Source organism: Carya illinoinensis, chromosome 12 (assembly GCF_018687715.1).
Source record: "Carya illinoinensis cultivar Pawnee chromosome 12, C.illinoinensisPawnee_v1, whole genome shotgun sequence".
Lineage (NCBI taxonomy): Eukaryota > Viridiplantae > Streptophyta > Magnoliopsida > Fagales > Juglandaceae > Carya > Carya illinoinensis.
The window spans coordinates 25,375,003-25,390,714 of record NC_056763.1 but is presented as its reverse complement, the minus strand read 5'-3'; the positions used below and the strand labels follow the sequence as shown (position 1 = coordinate 25,390,714).

The 15,712-nt window shown below is 34.1% G+C and overlaps 1 protein-coding gene and 1 long non-coding RNA gene across 3 annotated transcripts; both read left to right on the top strand.

Annotated features, from left to right (window-relative positions):
* Positions 1 to 4,883: 4,883 nt before the first annotated feature.
* Positions 4,884 to 8,369, top strand: LOC122289897. 2 transcript variants are annotated; one of them, XR_006236250.1, is made up of 3 exons: positions 5,092 to 6,042; positions 7,001 to 7,570; positions 7,720 to 8,369. It is a non-coding gene; the product is annotated as an uncharacterized LOC122289897 (long non-coding RNA). The 2 variants fall into 2 exon arrangements; XR_006236249.1 differs by having other exon boundaries at positions 4,884 to 7,570.
* A 1,802-nt stretch (positions 8,370 to 10,171) lies between these two features.
* On the top strand, positions 10,172 to 15,369 carry LOC122289692 (probable trehalase). Its single transcript, XM_043096900.1, has 11 exons — positions 10,172 to 10,959; positions 11,422 to 11,541; positions 11,908 to 12,023; positions 12,129 to 12,229; positions 12,335 to 12,444; positions 13,050 to 13,122; positions 13,201 to 13,365; positions 13,452 to 13,539; positions 14,429 to 14,528; positions 14,654 to 14,867; positions 15,011 to 15,369. Exons 1-11 carry the CDS (start codon positions 10,211 to 10,213, stop codon positions 15,092 to 15,094), a joined length of 1,920 nt encoding a protein of 639 aa, XP_042952834.1. The 5' UTR covers positions 10,172 to 10,210; the 3' UTR covers positions 15,095 to 15,369.
* Positions 15,370 to 15,712: the final 343 nt, after the last annotated feature.

Below are 15,712 nucleotides of genomic sequence, written 5' to 3'. Positions count from 1 at the left end.
AAATGATAGACCGAAAAAATGATGGACCGAATCGGACCGGACCGAACCCGACCAGACCGGACCGTTTTCCCCCCTAATTAAAAGTACTGATTTAGAGGTGTAATCGGTGCGGTATTTATTTTTTAAATCTCAAAATCGGTATATATCGATTTGGTTATAAAATATATTCAAAACCGACCAAAACTGAACTAGTTACACCTATAAATCCAAAGTGAAAAAGAATATATTTCAAGATTTTAGCTCAATTTTCAAAAATATTTGGTTGAACATTTTAAAACCTATAATATTAATTATGGATGTGAACCAAAAAAGATATATAACGTAGAAAAGGGAAACAATCTCGTCAAAATTCGTGTTTTATATTTAATGATAGCATATTTTAATTAATATATTTGAAATTTACTTCCACATACATTATAGCTCCTCTGTTTTTAAGAATGAAAAAATTATGATGAATATTCTAAATTTTTTATTTAATTTATATTTAAAAAAAATTATATTATGAAGTTAAAAGTATCAAATAGATTGTAATTTAATTTAAAAAATAAAAATAAATTTTAAAATTTAAATCTTATCCTAAATTTTATTTGAATGGTAAACACCCGACCGAGAATTGAATATCTCGACCCGAAATTTGACCAATGATCACGTACATCTTTTTTTTAACGGAGTTCGATTTCAGATTGCAGCAGTTTGAAGTTGGACCCAAAAGAGGAAGAAGAGAGAGAAAATGGAGGAGAATAGCAACAGCATCATATCGAGAGAGACGCTGGACCAGGTGGCGAGCTGGGTGGGCTCCACAGTGGTCTCTGCCTTCTTCTCCTCCCTCGAGCGCTTCTCCTGCCTCAATGTCACCACCACCGACCCCGACGACGACGAAGACGACGTTCCAATGGACCGCCCTCTCGCCCTCCACCACCAGGACTCCCAAAATGACGTCGCCGATCTCCCCGTCTGATCCCCTCCTCTTTCCCTTTGCGGTATTCCAATTCCCTCTGTTTTGATGTAAAATTAGGGTTTTCCCCTTTTTTCAACGCGAGAATCGTCGCTGATGTGTTTTGTGGTGTTTGCGTGCGTGAATTATAGCCTATTGTCATGTATTTCCAAAGGACATAGTCGGATTGTTGCTTATAAAAAGGTTTGATTTTTTTTTTCTTTCTATTTGTTAGTTTTTTTATTCTTTGTTCGGTGATGGTTAATGCTTTGATTGAATAATTTGAGAAGCAAAAGCTGCACAACCCTAGTTTTTTTTTTTTTTTAATGATTTCACTTGTTAGCTCTAAAATTGGGTATTGTTATTTGTGATCCATCTCTCCTGCTAAGCTAAGCGGAATTCAATTGCCTTTTTGTTGTCTGGCTCAGAGTCTTTTACTTGTCAATGATTGGTTTGGTTCTTCGGCCTTGGATGCGTTAGTCGTTAGAATGAAATTCCGATATACAGTTGATTGTAATAGTTGTGAGAAGTAACGAAATTGAATGAATGATTGTATGATGTCAGTGTTGAGGAGGAATGCTGGCATAATTCATGAGGCCTCGTTGCACATCTCATCTCTTTCCTGAACAGCCTAGGATAACTAATGTTCTTATCCCTCTTCAATGTAATAACGACATTGGGAAGCTGAGGCTTTCTGCCTCTGTTTCGGATAGTGAAAAAATCGAGAAATTTCCAGTTTTGATAAACTTCCAAGATTTAAATGGCACCTGAAACTTTCTAGGATAGCTATAACTCTTCCCAGAAAGTAAAATGTTCTTCTTCACACACAGACACATACACACGTTTGTGTATGTATCTAATGCACTCTTACTTTAATCTATTATCAAAGGAAAGCTCACTTCCAACTGCTATTTCTTAGAAACATTGCTTGAGAAGAGCTCCAGCCATGGAAAGGGAACTTTACCAGGATTGTTAATCTTCGTGCTGCCCCCAACAAAGCAGCATGAATTTACCAGTATATAACTCCGCGGCCTTGGTTGATTCTCTTCTTGTTTGAACCTCGCTTGTGTTGAATGTTGGAGACTGTCTTGCCTGTACCCAGTCATTTGTAGGAGTTACTACTTAGTACAGTTTGAAAAATAAAATTTTATCCCCTCAAAACTTTTATCCATTCAAACTTTTATTTATTTACATTGAAATATGATTACCATTATGTCGAAATGGTCTCTTTATTTCCTGATATATAACTCGTCTTGTAATTCTTCTTTAAAATTCAATCACCAATACTATCAAAATTTGTTTGGATAGTGAGATGAGATGAAATGAGATGGTTTTAGATGAAAGTTGAAAGTTAAATAAAATATTGTTAGAATATTATTTTTTAATATTATTATTATTTTGTGATTTGAAAAAGTTGAATTGAAATTTTAAAAAATATAATTATTTATTATATTTTTAGTGAGCATTTAGAAAAATTATAATAATGAGACAAGATGAGAGAGTTTTTGAATCCAAATGGTTTCATAATCTTCTTTTTGTTCGGGTTACATTACTCATATACATCACACCTTATTCTTGGGGTTTGTCTATTATAGATTTCGTACAACATTTCTCGAAAAGAAAAGGAGGACACACGACCAATCTGATATGTCATATGCATAAGACTCAACTGGAAAATTTGTTAGTGATTTAATATTTTTTGTACTTTTTAAACATGAGAATCGTGTTCATGGGAGTTATATGTACAGCCTTTCATTCGTCGAAGCATGTGAGAGAACTTATATGTACAGCCTTTCATATTCGGGATGGTATGTATGTATTACAAAGGTGTATCTTCAATTTCTTTAAAAATTTTATATTTTATACTCTAATTATTAAAATTGATATATTGAACTCTAAATATCAAAATATGATATTCTATATTTTCTATTAAGACTTGACCAACATTGCTAATTTTTTCATCCATCTTAATAGCTAGAATTAAAGGAAAGTGTATGAGCATTAGCCATTGTCAAGTCTATAATTTAGTTAGAATGTTAATTTTTGGCTCTAATATGGACTTCTAGATAGATTAGTCCACATTTGACTAACTATCTTAAAATTTAAATAATAATAAAATATTATATATTTTAATAATATTTGAATTTTTTTAATATTTTACAAATACACTTCACATATTAGTTAATAATTTTATTAAATAAATTATTATCTAACTATTTAATTACAGATTATTATTTTTCAACTATTTTTTTGCTCAATCTAATTATTTAATAAATATATTTTGCCAACTATTCATCCAATAATCATATATATAAACATACCAACATTTCTTCTATCTAATTTTTATATTTAGAATTGTTCTCTCCCTCAACTTTCTTGAAGACCATACAAAACCCGTAACGAAACATCTAATAAAGGAAACCAAAACAAGCTAAGTTGATCTTCCCATCCATCAGCGACCGCACAAAAACATTACGCACGTTCTTCAAGACCTTTTTTTTCCATCCCAATTTTTGCCCGAATTAAACAATATTCAGAAGAAAACTCATATAGAAAACACACGCGGTTGAGCTGGATTTCTCATACCTCAAAAGCCAAGCCAAAACAACAACAACGCCCATATTTTTCATTTTTGTTTTCTTTCATCGAACAAAAAACAAAACTTAATCCAAAAACTTCATAGAAAACAAAACCAAACCAACTAAATAGGGAACATACATTGAGTTTCCAGCGAATTCTTTACTTGATAATGAGGAACTAGGGCGATGGTATCTGATGCAATCAGCGTAAAATGAACTTTTCAAACCGGAATGAGACTTAACTCTTACCAGCCGAACTGAGAGTTCGAGAAAACAAAACTAAAGTTAGAATTAGAGAAGAGGGAGAAAAGAAAGATCCATAACGACGATACAGTGGCTTCAACAAAGAAGAGGGAGAGAAGAGTGAGGAAGAAAGACTACTTTGGAGAGCTCGAATAGGACGACAACTGCTAGAGAGAAAGGGATGCTTATGAGCTAATTATTTTGCGACAGGTTGAAGACGAAAAGAGCTTGTAGGTTCTAATATCAAATACGATTGAGATAAGGGGATAAAGACAGAGAAGGGAGTTTCGGGAGAAAGAAATAAAAGAAAGAGAAATTGAGGGTTTTGGGGATGAAGACAACAACAAATTGAGGGAAAGAAAGAGCGGCAAGTAGTGAAAAAAATGATAAAATATTATTTGCTTCTTGTATAGTCCCTCGCCATACATTAAGAGCTGCTAAGAAATACTGTAGCGGTTATGTAAAACTTATCAACCTTAGCTAGGCCATTGCAGATGATTTCTCTCAGATTTATTTTTATTTTGGACTTGCATTGGGCACATTGCCAATGCTCTAAGGTGTGTTAGTAGGATAATTTATGTAGAAATTTTAAAGCTTTGTTTGTTTTTACAAACTATCTCATCTTATCTAATCATCATAACTTTTTAAAACTTTTACATAAAATATAATAAATAATTCAATTTTTTTAAATTTTAAAATCTAAATAATATTAAAAAATTATATTTTAATAACATTTTATTTAAATTTTAAATTTCATCTCATCTGTATAAACAAATAAGGCCTTTAGTTTGGGGGTTTGAAGTTTAAAACAACTTCATGAAGATAATAATTGAGAATAATAAAATTTGAAACAATATTTTTGGAAAATCTGTTTTTATTTTTTTATTTAATGATTAAGGAAATATATTTTTAATTATATTGTGATTCTTTTTAAAAAATTATGAGTATTAGAAAAATGCATGAAAAACAAAAGTAAAATGCACTTATCGAAACACATGTCCGTGGACTTATTACCATCCTAATCTTTTTGAGATTAGATACACATCATTTTTACATATCATACTTATATTTATTATTATTATTATTTTAAATTAATTAATTTCTTCTATCTATTATCCGCATACCATATATTTAGTTAGAGAAAAAAATTAAAAAAATTATATATGACTTGCGATATAAGAATAAAGAGTAGAACTTTTAATGTAATAATTGAGATGTTAATATTTCACAGTAAAATTATGCCGAAAAAAAAAAGAAAAAATAAAAAGCAATCCACGTCGTCCTTTTGCGGCGCAGGCCTCCTCGAGAAACCCTGGCTATAAAAGCTAACATTTCAGTATCTATGTCGACCGAAAAGAAGTTGGCCTTCATGGTTGTATGGTTTACTGGTCCGCCGGCAGAGTCTTAGCTGAGAACTGCTTGGTCTTGAAAGATTTGTTTTCGGTAATTTTATTTCTTTCCTGGTTCTCTTTGTCACAGTTATTGGACATACCATGAGAGACTGCTCCGGTGATGATTTTATCAGATGCCTTTATATCGTTCCAATTTCTGAAAGCTTTATCAAAGTTAAAGCTTTACCGTGTGGAACTGAAGGGACAACTGAGGAGCTGTAAAAGACCATAAATATATTAGCATAGTTTATGATTCCATTGTTGTGAAAAATATATTGCTAACTCTATGAGTGTGGTTCTGTGGTTGTAGAGAGTTTCGTGCTAATTTTTTTCAATTTAAGTAGCTTTTTGGTTGTTGCGGTTCAGTGGTTGTAGAGAGTTTCGTGCTAATTTTTTTCAATTTAAGTAGCTTTTTGGTTGTTGTGGTTCATGGTGATAGGCAGTAAGGGTAATGGTTTAAGATTTCGTAATTTACTCGTGAAAATTAGCAACTATTATTGTGGAAGACTTCTTGGATAATTTTCTCAGTGCCGAGAAAGTAACCCACTTGAAGATTTTTACCTTACCCTTATGGCTCATAATGAGGCTTCAAGTCGGAATCTTTGAGCATCTTTACTATTTAGCTGTTTCACTCTGATGTGTTTCACACACAGATTGTGTTTGGAAATTTTTCCCGTTGTATGATTTTTCATGTGATGTATATTACGTATTTGGAATGTTTCTTGTTTGAAATGTCGAAACTCAATCTATAATAGTTGGGATGTGGGATAAGGATTGAAAACTTGAAATTAGAAAACTTGCTAAGAGTTTAAGACTTGAGTGACTTGAAGATTGCTGATCAGCCTGAGAAGATGGAGCAGCCTGGGAGTCTAGCTGATTAAGGCAATAATTAAAGGTAAATTTAAGATTTGAATATTCATCTTGTTAGTAAATAGGGTTAGGCATCCTCATCAATTAAGCTGTTTTTATTTTAATAGAAGTCTAAAGCTTATCCTTTAGTATTTATATTTAGCTGGAAGTCTTACTGTAAACCTATATAAACACCACATTTCGTTAATAAATTGCCGACGCATATTTTGCAAAAAGAAAAAATGATGGGTTTTTTGTGATTCCATTAAAAACCTGAAGAGGTTTAATGTCCCTTTAAAACCCTACCATTTTCTAGTACCTTAATTGATGAGGAAACACCAGCAGTGCTTGTGGCAAAATACTCAATGAACTGCTTTGGAATGGAGGACAAAGATAAAGCATCCAACTTCACGAATGACCATAATAGCTGGATATGCACCTATCATTCGTAATTTAATTAATTGGTTTCTATGCTATTTGTAGAAACTAGAAACCCATATATGAGGGATTTAACTATTTTATTACTAACAACCTCTTCGGATTTTGCAGTTTGTTTGTTAAATTTGTATGGAAGTATGTATCCACTTAATAACATAACTATTTTCATATCCCTTTTAACGGTAACGTGTATTAAAAGGGGGGAAACCAAAAACAGTTATTCAGTTTATTTGTCCAAAGCATGTTCTTTGGAAGGAAAAAATAAGAGGTTAGTTTCTGATTATGGTGTTTTGGCTATCATGATGTTCCTTTGTTAATTATTTTAGGGGAAGCAAATGTTATTAAATTGATTTACAAGTCATGACCAAACAATAGAGGTGTTCAGTTAGACACCTTGGCTATGAGTTTGAATAAGCAGAGACAAAGTGAAAATTCAACAATCGGACATAACTGTGATTGTATAGCAAGTTAATTCAGATGTCTTCTTCACTGTGCTCCATGATAGTTGCACCTTAGCTTACTATGACCAAATATTAGTATGTTTTGAACATTTTCTTCTTGATTAGGTTCTTACTTGATCACTAGAGCTCTGTACAATGTAGTGTGCTGTGAACCACCAACTCATCAAGCCATTTGGAATGAATGTCTTGTTAAAGATATTGTGCCTTGCAGTTCTAGCAGCATTTCCTTTTTATTCGTTCTCAACAATGTGATCAGATCTATATGACCACTCATATTACACTTTCAAGGAAGACTTTGTTGCAAGTCAAGCCTGTGTATCAACCACCGGTAACAGAGGTTTGGTTATGGTTACGGTTACATCTTCCAAGCATTCTATCATGTGTGTAAGGGGGAGGAAATGTTTGAATGCTAAATACTTTCTTCATTTTTTTTTTCTTTTTTGGCTATCTATGACCGAATGGAATTTGTACAACTGGGACTTTCCCAATGGTCGGATGCCACTTCAAGATGTGATAGTTGAATGAATGTCAAGATCTGGAATATAAAGAAACAAGGTCAGTGGCCAAATACATTGCTGGGAGGTGGATCAGAACCAACTATGCCTACAAGAAAAAAGGGAAATTGGACAAAAAATATGGTGGAAAAGTGAGGGGAATTTGGAGTTGTGGATGCTGGTATGTATCCTGGATATACCTTCACAACTTTGGTTAAAATATTAACAATTTTTAGGGTGATAAATATTTTGCTTCTATAAAATTACCGCCTACACAATAGACAAGCCTATTCCATTTAATCTAATCTGTTGGTGAATGTTAAATTGCAGACTGGTTCTGGCTGTTCAAAGGGAGTTGTTTTGACTTTTTCGAGGACTTTGAAAGGCCTTGAGATCAGAAGATAGATTGCTGACGCCTTCACTACTAGAACGTCAGTACAGAGATTCCTACCCCTCCCCTGCGGGCACCAAGCCAGCAGATAGTAGAGCACCAGGACTAGCAGCGATTTTGTCCGAATCTCATAACTGAGGACACGCCACCGAAGAAATTTAAGAGATTAAGAATGCATTTTCTCAAATTTTAAACCAGAAGCCAGTCTTGTTTCTGATTTTAGTTATATGCTGCTGATTCAAGCTCCCTTATGGTACGAGGGCTACACTACAGAACTTTTCCATGTTTGAGACTAACTCATCAACAAGCTGATAGTGAGATCAGAAGATCCAAGTTCCTTGTAATTTTCCTTCAAAATTAATTAGTGTAATTAAGAGAGAAAGAGACAGTTGCTGGGTTCATTCTGATAGTGGGCTCTACACGTGGGCAATGTAAAATATAATGGGGTTCCCATGTTGCTTCCACTCTACATTTGGATTGGAATGAACTGCAAATGATGTTTTACTCTTGCTTGTTGTGTAATCTATGGTGGGACCAATGAAACTTCTTGCATTGTCCTTAGTAATGAAGGCTGCCTAAACTTGTTCTATTTGTTTTTTTATCTTGGCGTCAGCTGTAGATGATGTTTATTCGTTGGTCGCTGGATAATCTACTAGACTTCATCTATTTCCACACGTTATTGAAAGGGTTCTTGTAATAACTAAATGACATGCTGCAAGGCTTTTGTAACACTTCAACCATCTGATGGAACAAAGACAACAAAATCATAACTTAATAATTGTAATGTCTCTTTGGATGCAAGAAAAGAAGTACCTTTAGCCTGTATAAGCTTTTAGCCATGACCCAGACCCACGCATCCAATCTTAATCATTAAGAAAAAATTAAAATAATATACAATTTTATTAATAGTCACTTTCTTAACTATTAAGTAAAAGAAAATAATAATAAAAAATACAAAAAATAAAGAAGATAATAAAAAAACAATAAAAAATAATAAGTCTATCATTATCTGTCAGTTTTTCTCACGTCATCCAATCTTAAACTAATTTTTGAGATGAATTTGAAAACTTGTATCAATTGATATTTTATATAAATTTTTAAATTTGAAAAATTCAAACCAATTCCTATATTTTATTTTAGAGAAGTATTTTTTCTACCATCTGTAGTCAAAGAATGCAACGGCCCCCGCAATCAAAAAACGGTTACGTTAGGTTGCCGCTAGCATAATTTTAAATTTTTATTTTTATATATATTTAAATATATTTAAAAAATAAACAATACATTAATATATTAAAAGTCAACTATGTAATTATTGAATAAAAAATAAAAAAAATTAAATTAATGAACAGTCATTTAGACCAATATAATTGGCGGCATATTATCATTTTTATAAAAAAAAATAATATGATTAATAATTTCTCCTACACTGTAGGTATAAGCGACTTCCGACCGGTATAAATTAATGGCCGAAATGTCTCCTCGGGTACAAGGAAACCTTCTAGAAAAGTGATAATTGGGCAAGCACGTTTTTTAATCATTAAAACGTTAAATCCAATACTGTTTTTCCACGAAAAACGAAAAGAAAACATCGCATGTTTTTTTTTTTTTGATAAATATTTGGAAAACATCACATGTTAAAGAATTCATTTTTTCTTTTTAAATTTAAAATGAGAATTTAAGACAAAAATAAATAACTACAAAAAATAGTTTGCACTCGAATCTCCAAGATACTGTGTAGTGGACTTTTTTCATTGGTGACTATTTCTTAGCTGTGGTTTGAATATTTAGATGACTTTAAATAAAATTTAAAAATTAAATAAAATATTATTTTTTAATTTTAAAAATTAAAAATTTATTATATTTTAAGTAAAAATTATTATAATAAGATGAATAAGATTGAAAGACTGTGTCCTTAAAGTCTACTTTTTTTTAATGTGTTTTTTTCAATAAAGTATAGATTTTAATGTGAATGACATTAAGGAAATACTATTCCCACAGAAATTTCAGTAAAAAAGAAATTTCTTACCAAATTTTATTTTATTTTATTTTTAATTTATGATTAAGAAATTGTTTTTAAATGAATTCGTAATTTCTTTGAAAAAATCTTCATAATCTCTTAACACTCTATACTACATATTTTTTTTTTTAATTTTTATTATTTTATCTTTTATTAAATATTTAATATATAAATAACGAATAAAAGAATTAAATTAATTTAAAAATAATAAATTTAAAAAAAATATTAAAATAATATTAAAAAATTTAAAAAAATAGAATGTAGAGTATTGAAAAGTTGTGCCCCAATTCCTTTTGGTGTTCGGTGAGGATTCTCTGTGGGTTTAGCACGTCCCATGAAACTACTGATATAATTATGGTAACATTGACCGTTGACGTTTGACCCCTATGCCATGCCAGCTCTGCCTCGGATAGATGCCAACAGTTCCAAACCAGAACGCTAAAATTATGCCGGCCTTTCCCAAACTCCGACTTCTTTCTCGTTCTTATAATCAGCCCCGTCCCTACCGCTTTCCTCGCCCTCGATTCCTAAACCTTGGCTCTTCTCCTACCATGATGGAATTTCGAGCCCTTAACGTTAGAAAATTATGTGTGATATGTTTTGCATTTTTTTCCGTGGTTCTAATAACCATGAGCGTCGCAGAAGCTTTGTCGCATTGCAATTCCAACAGTGATGGCCCTGTGACCCCGACAAACCCTTTGCTTATCTTCCTCGAACGTGTCCAAGGGACGGCCCTGAGCACCTTCGGTGGATCAAAGTTTGACCCTAAGCTTTATGTTGACATGTCGCTGAAGTTCAACTTATCGACGATTGAGGCTGCTTTTGATAAGCTTCCAAGGTCCTCAAATGGATCGGTTTCGATTGAGGATCTAAATGGGTTTCTAGGGAAGTACTTGCGGGGTGCAGGGGATGATATGGTGTACTCTGAGCCAGTGGATTTTGTCCCAGAGCCGGAAGGGTTCTTGCCAAAGGTGAAGAATCCGGAGGTGAGGGCCTGGGCCCTGGAGGTCCATGCTTTGTGGAAGAATCTGAGTAGGAAAGTCTCTAACGGAGTCCTAAAGCGGCCAGAGTTGTATACTCTGCTCCCTCTGCCTCAGCCGGTCATCATTCCGGGTTCACGATTTAGAGAGGTCTATTACTGGGATTCTTACTGGGTAATTAGGTTAGTTTTCCTTTTGTGTGTGTGTGTGTGCGTGTGCGGGTTTTGGTTTTACTTTCCAACACACATTTCTATATGTTTCTGAGTTTTGGTGGGTTAGATTCTGCATTTGTTTGAGGCCCATGCTTAATTAAGTTGACCGAAGTTTTTTTCTTTTTTTTTTTTTTCCGTTTCTGGGACTTCTGTCCAATTTAGAAACCCAATCTTCTTTTCTTTAGCTGGAAATTCTTTTACCTTCCATTCAATTGTTGTGTTAGAAACTCGCTGCATTTGTTTGAGGCATATGCTTAGTTAAGTTGACTGAAGTGTATTTTTTTTCGTTTCTGGGAATTTTTCCAATTTAGAAACTCAATCTTCTTTTCTTTAGCTGGTAATTTTTCACCTTCCATTCAATTGTTGCGTTAGAAATTCGCTATATCGATCATCCCTTGAAGAGGTCAAGATTGCTTTGTATATGTGGTGCAGGGGATTGCTAGCAAGTAAGATGTATGAGACTGCAAAAGGAATTGTGACAAATCTTGTTCACTTGATAGAAGAATATGGTCATGTCCTTAATGGTGCAAGGGCTTATTACACTAACAGAAGGTAATTTTTCTTTTAAATGCTTCTGTCGTTTTATTGTATCTCTGTTGCTTCTGTATTCCACATTGCTGATTTTCTTTTCCTAACTGGAAATATAACATTTTATCAACTTTTACCTAGCATTTTGATTTTTGTCTTATAGATTTTCATTCCGTAACATTGGCATCAATGTTTTCAGCTTTGATATAACAATTTCTGGATTAACTATCTGATGCTCGAGTTTTGTTCTTCTGTTCTTCTTCAAGTTCCCAACGATGTTCTTCAATATTTCGTTGCATAAATCTCATTTATGCAAATCGTCTTTACATAAGTTTTGTAATTGTTTATATAATTGAAACACGACTACAAACTTGGGGCTACCTTTTGCAGCCAGCCTCCCCTTCTAAGTGCTATGATTCATGCAATATACGCTAGGACGGGTGATATGCAATTTGTTAAAAAATCTCTCCCTGCACTGGTCAAAGAGCATCACTTTTGGAGTTCAGGTACCTTTCTATGTTGTTCAGCATGGAATTGTGTTTTAATTTCCTATTAGCTTTACTCTCCCTGGCCTAAACTTCTTTCACTCTTTCTTTTTTCTGCTGTCGCAGGAATACATAAGGTGACCATTCAAGATGCTCAATCTTGCAATCACACTTTAAATCGGTACTATGCAAAGTGGAACAAACCCAGGCCTGAATCTTCAACCATTGTGTGTCCTCCTCTCCAGCTTAGACATCTTAGCATAAGATACATTGTATGTATAAAATGTTAGATAACATTAGAGTATTGATCTATGACCTATTTTATCTCACAGGACAAGCAAACTGCTTCCAAGATCTCAAATGTTTCTGAGAAACAGAATCTCTACCGCGAACTGGCTTCAACTGCTGAATCTGGTTGGGACTTCAGCACGAGGTGGATGAGGTAGTAATTTGTCCTTGAGAATCAGTCTGTCTTATAATTCACTGTCCTGATTATATTTAATTGTCTACAAAATATGTGTAAGCTATGTTATGTCTATTTTGAGAAGTGTATGAAATTGGTTTCGTGCACGTGCCCTCTTCCCAGACGGTTGAATTCCAGCAACTATCGAATTAATTTGTAGACAAGAGTTTGTACCAGCACATCTGATAAGGGGAGGTTCTGAATACAATGGACATCCTAATTTGCAGATAGGGATTTCCATCAAGCGGCTGTGCCCCATCGATTAAAAAGTCTTATTAGGAGGTTGTGAAAGCAATGGGCAAAGGAAAAGGGGTTCATATTCATGTTCATTGTTATGACTTGTAGCTGAAAGCCTCACATGCATTTATCTATGAAGAAAAAACGAGAGAGGGAAACGACAATGACCAATGAGACTTTATAAAAAAAACCACCCAAGTTCAGTTGAATATCTTATATGATTCAAATATCAGAATCATATGCTCCACTGCCCAAATTTTGAAATGCTTAGGGCTTGTCAAATGCATCCTTTAGGGTGTTTACAACTTGATTGATGAAGTTGTAATTGATTAATTTTCTCATTGCAGGAATCATTCAGATCTCACAACATTGGCCACAACATCAATTTTACCTGTTGATTTAAATGCCTTCATACTCAGGGTATGACTCAAAACACTTTCACAGAGTCCTTGAAATTTGTAACCCGTTAACATGACTGTCTATGACTTGTTGGTTCAGATGGAACTAGACATTGCCTTCTTAGCAAAAGTTACAGGAGAAGATAGCATTGCAATGACATTTTCAAACGCTTCTCAAGCCAGAGTGAAAGCAATCAAATCTGTTCTCTGGAATTCTAAGAAGGGACAATGGCTTGATTACTGGCTTAGTGATCACACATGCCAGGTAATTTCTCAATGCAAAAGCTTCTGGTGTTTGACACTAGCTAGTTCTTCACCAGTTGTCCTGATTCTTTACTTTGATACTGTTAGGAACCTCAAACTTGGGAAGCCAGTAACCAGAATCAGAATGTATACGCTTCAAACTTCATTCCTTTGTGGATTGAGTCATTCTACTCAGGTTTGTGACTCTTAATGTCCACCATGGATAAGATTACAAAGGGAAAAGGCCAAATAGTGTTATTGGCTGTTCAAGCATGGCTAATGAGGCTTGGGTTGAGGACCTGGTTGAACTTTTATATGCAAGCTTGGCTCCAAATAAGATCAGCTGTCCCAGTCCATAGAAATTCCCCCAACAAATAAAAATATAAATCATTTAGATTTCAAGTCACAATTATAATTTCTTGCTTCCATATCCTCAAAATTATCCACGTCCACAAACCAATAACATGGAAGGTGGTAGGTGAATTTATTAGTGTCAGGTTTTGGCAAGCCATTTAAAGTTGTTCTGTTCTTTGCTGAAGGCCTATATCTTGGTAATAGGATGGCTACTATTACACCATTAGCTCAGGTCACAATGCTTAGGCTAGTGAATGTGCCAGCTGGAGCTGTTCATGAGTGGTTTGGTTTTTCTGAACCATTTTCGTTGACTGTGGTGATACCATGAAGGGAATAACTTTTTTTTCTGTTAGACATTCCAAGTCCATCCTAATTCAGATTCAATTGCTTAATATATTTCTAGCATTTGTCCTAAGTAATAGAATTGATGTGAGTGCAATCATGGAGAGGAAACAGGTGCACTCTTTCCTCAATTTGCAAAAAATAGTATTTCCTTGGAACGAGGTTATGCTGGCCTGAGATGCTAAAAAAGACAAGGCAAAATAAAAGGATAATTGGACACAATACTGGAAATATTACAGACTGTTCACTGAGAGTGTATTTCTTGGATATAAACAAATAAAACATACTGTGGTTGGAACTTTAATTGGAGATTACGTTTGCAACATCTACTAGTTTGTGCTTGCACGTTGGTAATACTAAGAATGCTTTTGTTGTGTAAATGTATGAAGATACTCCCCTGGTGGAGAAAGCCATGAAAAGCTTCCAAAGTTCAGGCCTGCTTCATGCTTTTGGGATAGCAACTTCTTTGAAAAATTCAGGAGAACAATGGTTAGCAACTAGTTTTAAACTCAGCTTGACAGTATCTCCATGCTGGACAAAATTTAGGCTCATTTGCATATACCATACCTTTTCTTTAGTTTATTAATGCATGATCTTATAAACTCGTACAATAGGGACTTCCCAAATGGTTGGCCCCCGGTTCAACACATGATAGTCGAGGGTCTAACTAGATCTGGATCAAAAGAAGCAAGGTCAGTGGCCGAGGACATTGCTGAGAGATGGATAAGAACCAATTATGCTGCCTACAAGAAAACGGGCACAATGCACGAAAAATATGATGTGGAAAAGTGTGGAGAATTTGGAGGTGGTGGTGAATATGTACCCCAGGTATATCTTAAACTTTTTTAGAATAATATTTGTTTTGATAGATGTGGATAATCTATCACTCTGAATACTTTTTCTTTCATAGGAGATGATCCATCTGTTTTTTCCTTCTGATCTAAATGATTGGTGGGTATGTTGCATTGCAGACTGGTTTTGGCTGGTCAAATGGAGTTGTTTTGGCATTTCTGGATGAGTTTGGATGGCCTCAAGACCGGACGATACATTGCTGATGATCTCGGAGTTTGCACAATGCCAGAGGTAGATTGCTAATGGCCTCATCTAGCATATTATTTTTAAATAACGAGGCTTTTATAGCGAGCTCGCCTGCAGATAAAATCATAGAAACAAATACCAGTGATTTGTTTCTCATAACCTTGAAACTGAAGATATGTATATGCTAGTCTACAGAGGAAACTCAACAAAATTCATTCATGAAACTCCTTATTCCAGCGGAGAATCACTGACAGTGGAAAATTCAAATTCATGATTTCCAAATTTGATTCCAGTATTAGTATTCTATTCACATTGTTAACGGTACTTTTTTACCATATCTAAATTTGCTCCAGACTAGTTCAAAATGGACCCAGTTAGGATAAAAACCAAATGGCAGGCCTGAGAGATTACGAGAACTGCCTAAAAATAACTTTAAAAAAAATATCAATTTAAACTTACTTCTCAATAACTTCTTGTTTTTAGTTCAGGTTTTTTTATTTTTCACAAGATGATTAGTTACGAGCTATGATTGCACAGTCAATGCCCAGGGCTGGGGAAGTTAATCTTGCGAACACCTTGACCAATGAACAGAAAGAAAACTAAATCCTTATGAATTCAAACCAGATATCACATTA